This window comes from Dufourea novaeangliae, unplaced genomic scaffold (genome assembly GCF_001272555.1).
Source record: "Dufourea novaeangliae isolate 0120121106 unplaced genomic scaffold, ASM127255v1 scaffold109, whole genome shotgun sequence".
Taxonomy (NCBI): Eukaryota; Metazoa; Arthropoda; class Insecta; order Hymenoptera; family Halictidae; genus Dufourea; species Dufourea novaeangliae.
Window position 1 is genome coordinate 2,446,342 of NW_015373997.1, and position 13,957 is coordinate 2,460,298.

Here is a 13,957-nt window from a genome sequence, read left to right on the forward strand (position 1 = left end):
GTAATTACGTACACAGTTGCTCGTGTTGAAAATCGTTTTACCTTACTTCTGAAAATAAAACACTTTTTTTCAATCGATTCAATATCATTTAATTTATTTTGTAAACTGCTTCAATGTGAAGTGTTTGGATGTTTCAATTCTACGTTGCACTGATAATAGTTTATACAAATGGTTGTGATTTCTCTGAATTAAAATATTTCAGTGTATACCGACAAATAGCACGTAATATTATTTACTTCCTGAAGTAGTAACTAAATAATTTCATTAATTAAAGATGACATACACGAAAATATTGACGTCAGAAGACAGAACCATCATATTACTCACTTTCATTTTAAAATGAAATAAAACTTCGTCAGAATTTGCGTAATTTGTTAACCCAACAACCGAATCTTACACACATATATACGCTATATCTCACAAAAATTAGCCTGAAAAACGATTTTCAGTACGAGCAACACAAAGAAAAGAACAAATTCCAGATGAATAGTTACCTCGAATATTTACCTTCAAACATTGTGGAACTTCTTAATCGTTTACTTTGACACACACGCATATATTATATATAATATAAAAAGTACAAAAAGATGTAACAGAAACTACGATAAAATTATAATTTACATTCGTCAACGTCTTGTCCGGATGTAAATTATAATCTCGTTTCTATATAATAAATTAAGGTTATGGTCTTTCTAAGTAGTACCTAATTCGGGATTTATAATTACGTAAGGTCGCTAGATGGGGGTCTATCCGTCTGTCTGCTCTGTGTCCCTAAGCTGATACAAGATGCAACGTGCAGGCACATCTAGGGTTCACTATGCTACAGTATACCGTAATTGTGTCTCGAGTAAAGGGGTTGCCTAAGGGTCGTGCTTCTCGGCTCGTGACTGTTGTTGACTACGTGGTGGTGTTCGTCTAGGCGGTCTCTACTTTTATGTCTAAAAAACAGCGTTTTTACTTTCCGTACGGTTGATAGTGGCCCGCTGGATTACTCACGTATTGCGCGTGATTCGACGTCGGATAGTCGGCCCATTTGGTCAGATCCATGCCTGGAAGGATTCCGCTTCGACAGGGAACTCGGGGGTTTCTGTGACAAAAAGTATTATGGAATTTTTTTTTTTTTGAAATTTAAGTCAATTCTAAGAAAGCCAGTGCTTCTGACGATGGTGCCTGGGTTCGTTTGGACCATATAGATCTTGTTTTATAAATATGTTTCCTATTTATTCTGAACTCAGCAAAAGCAATAGTGAACATGGAGCACAATAGCACCACCGATTGGGGTATATCCCCTAGTGTAATTAAAAATTCAATATATGAAAGTCAATGTCGATTATTCTTAAGTGAATTAGGGATTAAGAGAACAATCGTATGATTGCAAGTAAATTAGTTTTACAATTTTCAATTTAATATCCTTTTGCAATTCTTATAGTAGATAAAGCATCAATAAGGTAGATATGTATACGTCCACTGGATGGTATTAACTACTTAAACCTTTTGTTTCGAGTTTCGTATCAATATTATCAACGCAACGATCGAGTGAAGTGACGCTCCTTTGCTCGCTTCTTCGCACGACTTTAACCGATTCTCACGGCACGATATATTCGAACCATGTTTCTATCACGAATGATGCTCAATGTATCGAAAGCAGTAGCAAAATCTTAGCGCAACGAGACAATTTCCCACAATCGTCTTTCCCGTTGTGCAATGTGACGATCACGATTCGACGAGACACACCTGTTCCCTGTACTTAATAATGGTACATGAACTGTCCTAAGAGAGTTTTAATCAAATAATGAAATTGAAGAAGCATTAAACTGTTTTGAAAGTCTCTGAAATCTTATAAATTTTCAATGTTTTGAAGTTGTTCTCTGTAACTCTACAATTGCTATTAATCGAATGGTGTTCTTATTTTTATAAATTTAAACAAAATGTAAATAACCTATCACTAATATGCACATTTCCCATTCTTTAGCCTTATATTAAATTTATTAATCGTACCAGTAAACATCCACAACTAAGTTTAATTTCACATTAAACAAATATTAAGTTCATAACAACGTAAAACTTCCCAAAAAACTCTCGAAACAAGTAAAAATCTAAACATTAAAAATATGTGAGTGGATGCTTGAGTTTTGACACATTCCAAGTAAATCCACCGAACTCAGCCACCAAACTGAACATATTCTCTGTAACGGAGCCAATAACACTCCTACATAAAAAGAGAAATCGTGATCTAAGAAATAATAAATAACTAATACACACGTCTGAAACCGAGATTTCTCGTTTTCCGGTCGCCAACGCATTTCCTAGGAAAACGAGACTTGTCGTCACTTATATGTTACATAAATACACACAAATTCTCCTCCACGTCACAAAACACGAATATTAAAAGCAATCGAACAGTCTCCATCGATTGCTGTTCAATATTCCTACTAAAATATATGAAAGTCCATACTTACATTTCGTGATCGGGCAAGACCATTGGGTAGATCTGTATGCTGTCGATCAGATCGGTATTGTCGCAGATCACTCTGGCGAGCTTCACTTTCCGAATCTCGTTCAGTTGTTCTAGAAACAAAAAGAAACAACAAAAAGTGAAAGTTGATATCCTGCGCCCGGCGGAGAAGGCGTGGACACGAAGTGTCGTTACACTTGTGTACACGTCTCGTTACGATCTGTCCTTGGATCGAAGCGGAGCGCCTGTGCTCGTGGATTCTCGGTGTGATTCGAAAGGTTTTCTTACCGTTGGTGAAGGACGACGGCTGGTTCGGCAGCTCATACCAAAATCGGTCGCCGCGACGCGAATAGCTGAATTGCGTGGCAATTACACAGGCGAAGGTTGGTCCGAGCATGCTACCCGGAAGTGGCCTCTCGGACACACCGCCCGACCAGAGATCGACGTCGGCCGGGTGTCTGAAATGATCGAGCGTGTCGCCGCAACCGTTAGTTCCGGGAATCTGGTATGGGAATCGACGAAATACACGCGATTCGAGCGATGCGTAATCGGTCGAGAACGAACGTGATTCATTCGTGAAAATTCTAAAATTAGCATGGCTTGAACTATTAATGAGACCGATGATCGATCGTTTTTTCGTCAATGGATCTTCATTCACCGATGCCCACGACAGTCTGGAATCTTGTTAAACTTGTGACAAAACGAAGATTTATGTCGATATGTCCCTGACACTCGTTTCCTCGTGTGTATTTCGAGGTCGTGTTTGTTTGGTTGCCTTGATGGTGATTATTATTTTTTAGTTAGAAGAACTTAGTTCGTTAGAGATTTACGAAATTTAAGTTAATTTTCTGGTTGGGTAGGTAACTGGTGTTTTACTGTATTCTATTATTTAAAGAGTAGTTTGAAATTAATACTAGAACTACCAAAGCAGTCAAAATGATTGGGTAGGATACTCTTGTAACGATTATTAGAATGTTACAACAATGCATTTTCTTAAACCTTTTACAAATTTTATTACAATGTGTGAGTGAAGGAATAAGCTCGTTTATAAATTTGCATATAGGGGAAAGTTGCCGAATTTAGACCAACTGTAAACAATTTGCGTTGTATGGTAGACAATATGTGTATGATAGTGGTGACTGCAATAATTAACTTAGTACATAAGCAACACATATTGTCTATCATACGATGCAAATTACTGACACATTGTTGCAGTAGTGGTCCAACCTAGGCGATGGTCCAAATTCGGCAATCTTTCCAATATTTCATAAAGAACCACACTTTGGATAAAAATGACAAATAATACACTTAGGCGAACCTAGATCTTTGTTTACTATTTTAGTCAGTCTACTCACTCGAATATGGAGCTGTAGCGTCTGATGGTCTCGTTTGGCATGGAGCCGAAGAGTTCCTCGAACGTATCTGCCCAAGGAAGGCCACAGAATTTCCTATAAAACAGTCACAATTCCTTGATTAATCAGTTGTTTACAACTTCATGTGCCGTAGAAATTTTACTAACCTGAACTCCATGTAACTTGGTATACCAAATTCACGACCACGTTGCATATTGAAGGAAACCAAATCCAGTCCAAACTTGGCTCCGGCTTTTTTGAATAAGTGATTGGTAACCTGAAATTACGATGGATAAAACAGTTAATGTTCACTCTATATTTTATTAGAAGGTTATATGAGGAAGGTAGGTACTTCTTGCGTGATGGAATCGTCCATAGCTTGAGCAACTTGGTTCATCAGTCCCATAATGTATTCGTCGAAGACACCGGCTCGATACAAATCATATGGTCTTCTGATCAAGTCTGACAGTCTCTTGGAAGCTTTATTAAAATTAACAGTTGATTAATTTTCATATTTGTTCCCTGATTTAGTAGATGTTGATCCGACTTACCTATAAATTTGTGAGCTTTGCTCCATCTTTCGACCGCCGTTGGCAGCAACGAGTGGCCAAACCTGAAGGCTGCAGCCGCGAACGCGTCTATCACTGCTGGATTCACGCTATCATCGTAGCCGTCCCAGTGTCCCTGTGAATTCAAGTAACCAGTAAAGAATCTGATAACACAAAAATCTTACCCCTATAACGCCGAGCATGAGGTTTCATAACATTTGGTTATAACATGTATAATACAGAAAGTAGAATTTTTATGGAGTTAATCTAAGGACAAATGTGACGATTTCGTAACATATGAAAAAAAAAGTAAACCTGACATTTCTAAATGTGTTTTAGAATTTATATGTTTACAAATATGAAAGTAAAGAACGAAAAAGTGTTTTTTCTTGAAATGAACATTCAGGCGTTGTGGGGTTAAATTTTGTTTAAGCAATCAGCAAGTTGCGCTAAATTCGGAATCTAGCGAACGACTCTTACATTTCTCTCGAGTAGCAGTCCAAATTTCTCCATTACGTCCTTCCCAAGCAAAATGGGCAAGAATTCGTTGTATGTGATGTGCTGAATCACCGCGATCACGATCCTTCTTGCTTCCTGGAACAACGTCTCGTCGTCCCAGTGCGGATTGATCTGATTCAGACTCTTCGCGATCCTGTTATGCTCCCTCGCCATTAAGGTGTGCATACAAGTCAACACCAATTGCTCGTTCACTCTTATCTCACCTGAAGACAGAAGTCACGGTACGTTCAGCAAGAATGTTGCCCCAGGATCTTTCAAAAGTGCGTTATTTTTCCGGATTCGAAAGTGGGACAACTGCATTCCACGGTTTGCAAATAACGTGAAAAGGAATTACGAAGGATATGATCTTCCTATGGTTATCTCATTTCCAGCGGGAAATTTATTTTGGTCGAACGAGTTTCCTTTTTTTTTCGAGATTCCCATGTGTTGTTATGCAAATATAGACTTTTTTTGAAACTAGAGACAAGCAGATGTTTGTTTATTCTACCAAGACGTCCATTGGATTTAAAATAGAATACAGAATTGTATTATATTTTACGACAATTTTTACTGTACCCAATATTAGATACTCGAGCAAGATACAATATATATATTAGTCTCATAATTTCGAAATAACGATTTAAGTGAATGTCTAAACATCCACAGTATAATAATTACAAGTGGACTACTTGTTGGTACAACTAAATTGATGGTTCAAAACGGCAAACAATATTTTTTTAATTTTAATTCATTTAAATTTTTAGATATGGCTATCGGAAATTCTGAATTTGCATAAACTTCCGCACTTTACTAATTATTATTTGAACCGATGCATTTTAAATTAAAAGTGTCCTCTCAATTTTGTACTGAATAAAAACGAAAAAATATCACGTTATGAAAGATCGAAAGCGTATATTCCTTCGATGAAATCATTTTTCATCGCACGAAAAGATTGATAGAATAATTGCATGTTTACAGGCATTGTCTTTCTGTCGATTATTGTAGAAACTTCTCCAATGAAGCCGTCGACCTTGGTTCCGGGCCACTCCCTTTCCACGCCGATAATCGACCGATCGAACGGCTATCAACGTTCTTCGGCTCGATGGCGCAGAATGCGAGCGTTCTAAGTGAATTTCGACACCGCCGCCGGCAGATAACGCTTATGACTATTATCATTCGCTAGTCAGCGGCGCGTGGCCCCCTGTATAGTTATTAATTAACGACGACGGTGGATAATTTTGTCCCGGCAACAATCAATTCCTTTCCCAATTTTTCAACGCAACGACTCATCCATTCATGAATACATCGAAACCGTCGACAGTGATTTCGACAACGATTCATTGTTCCATCGACATAGAAGTTGATTAGGAATACGCAAATATTACTATATAGAGCGGAAATACTTGGGGCATTCAGGATTGATCTGATTCTACACTTGGAAACAAATGAAAATGGTATTAATGGTACGATATTCGTTTTAGAGAAATTTATCCCTTCGTGACCCCCCTGGGTCGTTTATGGCACAAAAGAAATTATTATTAAAAAAAACCTTTTAACATTCAACTTTAAAAACTATTAGATACATATAGTAGATACTTTAGGAAGTATCACAGAATTTTTTCAGATTTTTTGGAGGCCTATAAGATACAAAAAAATAGGTCTTTACATTAAAGACCCAGGGGAGTGACGGAAGCAGTAAAAATAACTACTAAGAATACTAAAATGGTAATCTTATTAAGTTGGTGACGAAGTAATTAAGAAATTAAGTTAATTTACGTCCGATTGTAAAAGTGAATACTGATTACATAAGGAATCTCAGCTCATTCTGCACAGTATTGACACTTTTACGCAAGTCAGTCTGCCATGTCGATTAAAGTCGATGAAATGTAATAGTAGGCGAAATCGTTGTTGAAATCCCTCGATTTCAACAAGAAACCCACCTTCTCGTCGAGATTGGACGCCGGTGACGCCAACGCATAGCACGGTGCATATTAACTCCGCTTAACTGCTGGGTTACCGTACCTGTGTATACCTCAACGGACCGCGAACAGAATTGTTATGTCCCGTGCACGCACGATTATCGCGGTCGGATATGCGCAATTTTCTGATCGGTTGAACGCTACGTGGGAAAAAACTGTTGCCCGGGGACTGGTGAACGCCGAGACGAGCGTGATATAATCGTCGACGGTAAAACGACTCTTTTATTTTCACCGCTCACAATGCACCACGGTCTGCTCGAGTCTAAGATGCGGAGGGATTAGATTTGTTCCCTGTTTGTACGCTTTTAATGTTCCGACCCGCGAGTAACATCACGCTTAATTGTCGGGGGAAGATAGATTTTTCATGAACGAAGAAATCTTTAAGGTCTTCTTAAACTACTTAAGATCCATCAATGGATCCATTAGATGGTATCCGTATTATGAAGGATTAACTACATTTTTATGAATTAAAATACACTGTATTTATATAACATTTGATATACTTTATTTTTAATGAAGTTTAACTCCGATTTTATTCGGGGAATTAATTTAAATTTCGTATTTTAATGTTGAGCCTGACAATTTTGTCGTGATTCTTCAAACAGTCGAAATAAAAGTGCTAAGAAGTCGCACTTGTACGTAAGTAAAGGTAAATAATATACTTTTAAGAAATAATGTAAAAGAAAAAAATATATAACATATATTATGGTTTTAATAAGACACTCCAAAATACTTGCCAACGAAATCTTTTTCGTTCGTTCGGTATTTCAAGAATCTTTAATTATTCCATAAAGAATTTTCTTAGGTAGTTTCGGAAAAATGAAACATACTAGACGGTGCGAAGAATACAGTAATCAATAGTTTGTTATTATTTGTTAACAACAACGTACCAGCGGAGGCATTAACCTGTTCGTACTTGGGTCACTTACCCTAGCAAGGTTATTGCGAATTTGGATTTATTCGAAGTGGTTTGCAAAAGCAGGAATTAAACACAAATCAATTTCTTATTTTAACGTCTTCTGTATTTAGGTTACTTTAGATGAATCCTTCAACACTGTCTACATAGAAGAGGTAGAAGAAAGAATTGGTGAAAATCCTTTTCTATTGGGAAAGATTTTTATGTGGATACTATTCTACAGTAACAGTCGTGAAAAATGACCATTGCGGTTTAGGTGTTAAGAAATTCACACGGTGAGCTATAGAAAATGCATGAAAAACAGATTTACCTGCTTCGAAGCAGTACATCGATCGATTCGGTCTGGTGCAACCCTCGTCCGGAATGTCCAGTTTGAGCGGCAACAGATCCTTCAGCCCGTACTCCGAGAACACCGGGTTCATACGTAACAGTCCTCCGTATCCAGTACGCAGTTTCCTGAAAATGAACATTTTAGTTTACACTTTCTGTGTAATATTAAAAATTCGTGCGGCAACCTACTACACAAACGTTTACTCTTGCAACGGAAAATGTTCATAATTAAAAGTTGGAGAAGTTATTCAATATTTCACTAGATGAACAAATGGTGCGAATTCTGAGTGCAAGTAATCCCTCGTATAACAGGGTGGTTAGGTTCCTAGGAATTGTCGTATTACATTTGTGAGGTGATTTGGAACAAGTTTTTCCTTAGCAAAAATGTTATCCGAGGTTTTGTTAACGAGATATTAACGAAAAACCCCGACCAATCAGACGGGTTTCTTTTGTTAATATCTCGTTAATAAAATCTCGGATAACATTTTTGTTAAGAAAAAACTTGTTCGAAATCACCTCACGAGTGACCCATTTCAGGAACGTACAACACTTTTGTTACGCCCTGTATACAAAAAACATGATTAGATTCTGAAAACTAATAATACCATACTTATCTATACAATTTTTTGACTGTGTTATTACAGAGGTTTCCCGAATCCTCTATGTCAGAGTGAAATCGTATTATAGAAATCCCGTGTTACATAGGGTTTGCCTGTATTCAATGAGAATAAAGGGTACAAGATTTTGAAACACGGTGAACACTACGTATGGTGAAACAGATGCTATATCCGTGACGATTTTTGTCGTCATCGAACGTGAACGACCGGTTAACCCGTGACGCCATTAGGCGTCATAGAATGTTTAAGCATCAGTACGAAATAGATAGGTTTCATTGGCTGTGGTGTTCGCAGACGCGTGAAAATTCGTGTTATGGAACGCGTTAAACGACGGAGAAAGATCGCGGGTGTTGGATTGAGAAACCCGTGGATCTCATAATGCGAGCGGACTAGAAAGTGCGAGGTGCAGAATGCATGTGTATACCAGGTTGGAAAATATAGAACAAACTTAGTGCTGATTTATTGTCGCGGATGACGTAACGGACGTACCAAACAGCGGGTCTCTGAACGGTACCGAGGAGCCGAGGCACTTTGGCAGACGTGTTGCAAGTTGTGTTCGATAAACGAACGCGTGACTATTATCGTTCGGACTATTATTACGTTGTTCAGGTTTCCGTTAAGTGACGTAAAGTATGGAGCAATGATTCCCCTCGAACGGTTTATATGTATAGTGTGTTTTCGTTGTGCTCTTTAAGGCTCGATTTATCGCTGATAGTTACGTACGAAATGCACGATTGAGACTGGAGTCCTGTCAGTCTAGATTCTTTTGCTTGTTAGATTCGATAGTTTATGACGACAGGAATGAGGAAACGATCGAAATATGAGATACTCGTTGTTTCTAATACTTCCGGAAGAAGTCGATGTTGTTACTTGACTGGAATTTTTCATTAAGGAATGATCTTTTTTCACTATTTCTGTGCCATTAATTTGTCTCTGATACTATACGAAAATTTTATGAAACACTCTGAAGGTAACTCACATTAGCGAAAGTATAAATTTCCCATTATGTTTGATTATGTCTCCTTGAAATATGCTTAATCGCATTCTTATCATTCGACCGGTAAATTCGAAGTCATAAAACACTGTAATATAAGATACAGAACGAGTAGTGAAATCAATGATTCCGTCTCCACGAATTTTTATACGAATCTTACTTGTTCACATAACATATTCTCGAGATGAAAAGCGACAGCAATTAGAGAGTTGATGTGGACTGTCTCTGCGGAAGAGTTTTATTTTCAACGTTAATATTCAAAAGATAACAAGAACCTTTAAGTTGATCTTTTTGTTGATTTTTTAAGTTAACTTTCATGTTGACAAAAGTGACAAGCAGCATAAAGTAGACTCAATTTCATCTTCCACAAAAGGTCTCATTTATTCAATATTTTTTCAGTAGAATTTACTAACAGACGTCAGACGCAATAGGAACCCTAGTACAGTTACTATTTCCCAGAAGGTGTCGTCAATGAGTGGAACTTGCTGTCATACCGCACCCTCACTAGTCTAATAAAACATTAGTTTCTCAAGAAATGCAAAGGACTATCACAAATCACAATCTCTCTCCAAACAGTAAGAGTGACATAACTGCTCTCTGTCAGACAACATATGAACCTAAAAGGTTACACTTTCAATGATTGGTTGATCAGTATTTCTACAACTTTCTCATAGTGATATCTCGAAAAACACGTTTTCTGTCGCTTTTGTAGCAACGGGTGCTATATGAATATATATCATTAGTTCTGTGCCTACCAAAAGGTCAAGTCGACAAGTGGCATAAAGCAGAGTCAATTCACTTATTTTAAATGTAGCTTTACCTGCCAAACGTTTCCGTGATTCCATAGATAGTGTTCCCATCCAGCACTCCGGTGAGAAGATTAAATGGTATACGTGATCCAAGGCGGCAGCCAGGTCGAACGGCGGGGAACGCGCGAACGAAATCCATGCACTTCACGTTGAACAGCCTGTAGAAATAATCGTCTTCCGGTATGTGAATCTCGTTGCAGTAAGGATTCTTCAGGTGCGGTGGCCGATGGCAGCATTCCTCGGGATCGTTTCGGTTCAGGGGATCTGCAAGAGTCCACTCGTCGATCATATGATACCGCCGGGTATTTCACTCGGCATGATAGTGTTATTTAATTTAATTCCAGCTCCACGGTGGTCATTAACTTTCCCTGTCGATCTACCATGATACAGGAATACATATCTAGAGATCGCTGTTCTTGCGACGTGGGAAAATTCGATCGAGAGCGAATAGTGTGAAATAACGAAAGTGTCATGGATACTACTAGGCCACTCGCGAGTCCTGACTACAAATAGTTCTAATTTCTTTAATTAATATTTCTAAGACATTTTTATTAACAAATTCTCATTGTTTCTACTGCCACGAGTACTAATGAATTATTTTTTTAGACTTTTAGATTAGAATAATTCTTCATTATGCATATGTTATTTTGGTATAAGCTACACTTTATAATCGACTGTATAAGTTAATAAATTTTCGATTCCTGTATTTTGCATTTAGGATTCAATTAATATGTTATTTACTGTAGCGTATTGAAAAGCAGTACACATTTCACTACAAGGAGTTAAAATTAGGAGTTTCAGACGGTTTTATAATTTTGGAAAGCAGTGCATATCCCTAACCGAACTCGAACAGTAGACAGAAAGTAATATTACCTAATATTGATAGGTGTACCAGTAAATAATCCATTATATCTAGTAAAATTCACTATTTTTTCCTAAGAAATAAAAAAAGAAAAAATAGGTCTCTTTAATATCGATATTTTCGACTTCAAAATGACAAGATACATTTATATCAGTCTCATAATTTTGAAATAACGAATTAAGGGTCTGGGTGTTAAAGGGTTAAAAAGCAATATTAGACAGCTTATTTGTTACACCTAATACTATACTTCCAAGCTCTAATTCTTAAACGAAGAAAAAATGTTCATTCTTCATATTCCTTTATACAATAAATCACCCAAATCTCGATTATGTTATCATTCTAGGCCCATTTTCTCAAATGATTAATTATCTTCTAACCATCATTTCTACAAAGCCTCATCGCCGTCGTCAACACGAATTCTCATTGGTCGAACAGAATTCTCATCTCGTATATCATTTTTAATCCTGCGACAAGTGACAGTTTTCTCAGAACCACGCAATTAACGTTACCATAGTATCACGCAATCAACACAACCGTCCCAATGTTTCTGTTGCGTTAATTACCAAGTTCCAGGATAAATGTGCGGACGCGTCGCGCGATTTCGGCGCTGGATCGCACGATCCGTGGAAACGGTAGTCACATGATCGAGGGGGGCTCCTAGTTATCTGGACAGCAATCGTTCGCTTTCTCTGGCAGTTAGCCCAGTTTCGATAGGCGGTAAATATTCGACGTAGAAGGGCTTGGGAGCAGTCTACGACGTTTGCTATATATGAACCTTACCGACACGCTGATGTAATTGAACCGACGGCGATTGCATAATTTGCTATTGACTGAAAATTAGGACTCGGCTGCTTTCCCCGTTCTACAGACGGCGAATTCTCGGTCAGTGTACCCATTCGAGGCTATGAAAGCCATTCTGTCCTTCTTAATAGCCGTCGTAATTATTTTTCAACACTTCTCGATTCTTCGACTGTACTTTACCTTTTGAGTAATTATTTTATATATTTTTTAATCACGTTTCTGTTCTACCCTCATCTTCGATCAGTTCCAGTGACTCGAATTTGAAGGTTAACTGAACTAAATACTTGACCAAATACGTTTCAGCATTAATAATTGTTGAGTAGTTACAAAACATGAGAAGTTCTTGTCCATAGCATATTCGATTCATTGAATTAAAAGTTTATACATTCTACCAAGAAATTCCTCGAATGCCTTGTATCTATCAAGAAGGATCTAAGATCTCGAGAGTGGAATCTTTCACTATTAACTTTGCATCCCGTAGTTACAAATATCAAACAAACATTCCATCTCCCGACCTGATCGCTGATCCCACTTCATCGCTTACGTAACAAATATTTCACTTTTACCAGGCCAGAGTTAATCTGTCTATTTCTGTTTTTTTTTTTTCAAATCGTTATCAACATCTACGATCTACCACGATAAATCATATGACCGCAGGTAAGGTCCATAACTGGCCGATTATCGGTCCTGGGATCGTACCTAGAGGGGTTCCAGTCAGCGTGTAGTCGTGGTCCATGAACTGTCCCCAGGCGATCACCATAACCGTCCCCGCGTGATCGTGGTAGCCCTCGTCGGGATGCATGGTCCGCGACACGATCCGCGACAGAGGCAGATCATGACCGGTCACTGATATTCTCGGCGCCGTTAAACCGTCCGCGAATCGAGGAGTCAATATTCTGCCGGAAAACAATATAGAATCGTCATAGAAAATCGTACAATCATCGTAGAAAATGATGGAATAGTCACAGAAAAGTTTAGAATTGTCGCAAAAAATAGTGGATTGTCGCAGAAAATTTTGGGATCGTCAAAGAAAATGGTGGAATTGTCACGTGAAGATTTTTCTAAGGAATTGATAGTTCACCTCTGGAAAGGTGTTAAGGTCGCGCCCCAGGTCGGGTTCTTCAGGTTCGTGCAGAGACCGTCGTGACGTCGGTACTTTCCTGCGCGGCATTCGACGTCGCTCAGGTAAGCTGGACAGACCTCGTGGATCAGCGTCTTGGAGGTATCGATCAGGGGCAGGCTCTTCTCGATCTCTTCCAGTGTCAGTCCGTACCTATAGTGATTCAACTTCGTAATAAGCCTTATTCAATGGACATTATTAATAGACACCGGTTGCATTATTAAGTTGGAGCGTTGCTGTTCCTTTTTAGCGAGATTGTTTATGGATTGATTAAACCAAGTCGAATGTTATTACTGTGTAAATTTAGAAGTGGTTCTCACGTTTGAGCAAGGTTCGAGCTGATATCCAAAAGGAGTTCACCGACCGTTGCCAGATCCTCCGGTCGCCACATTTTGGTTTTGGGTTGTGCCACATCTGTATTAATCAATTTAATTGACTATGTGAGCATTGATATGCCAGCAGAACAATAATTTTATTGATAAACTTAAATAAAGAAAATCTAGAAAGAGACATTTTGTAACTCGAAAAAATAAGAAATTTTATCAAAGTCTAACAGAGATATTCTTTCAGAGAAGTCTCGATTTATATTAGATGTATCGATGAGTAACCCATTATTTTTTACCAAATCGAATATTCATAATTCATAAATATTCAAAAGGATCATAAATCGCCAGAA

At 38.1% G+C, this 13,957-nt stretch overlaps 1 protein-coding gene across 1 annotated transcript; it reads right to left on the bottom strand.

The window, feature by feature from the left end:
* Positions 1–954: 954 nt before the first annotated feature.
* On the bottom strand, positions 955–13,687 carry LOC107188032 (chorion peroxidase). The gene is made up of 13 exons (XM_015576255.1): positions 13,602–13,687; positions 13,243–13,434; positions 12,861–13,057; positions 10,510–10,762; positions 8,059–8,204; positions 4,836–5,077; positions 4,359–4,491; positions 4,160–4,287; positions 3,975–4,084; positions 3,811–3,903; positions 2,744–2,913; positions 2,460–2,568; positions 955–1,087 (listed from the first exon to the last, which is right to left on the bottom strand). The coding sequence occupies exons 1-13, from the start codon at positions 13,670–13,672 to the stop codon at positions 955–957; spliced, it is 1,977 nt and encodes a 658-aa protein (XP_015431741.1). The 5' UTR covers positions 13,673–13,687.
* Positions 13,688–13,957: the final 270 nt, after the last annotated feature.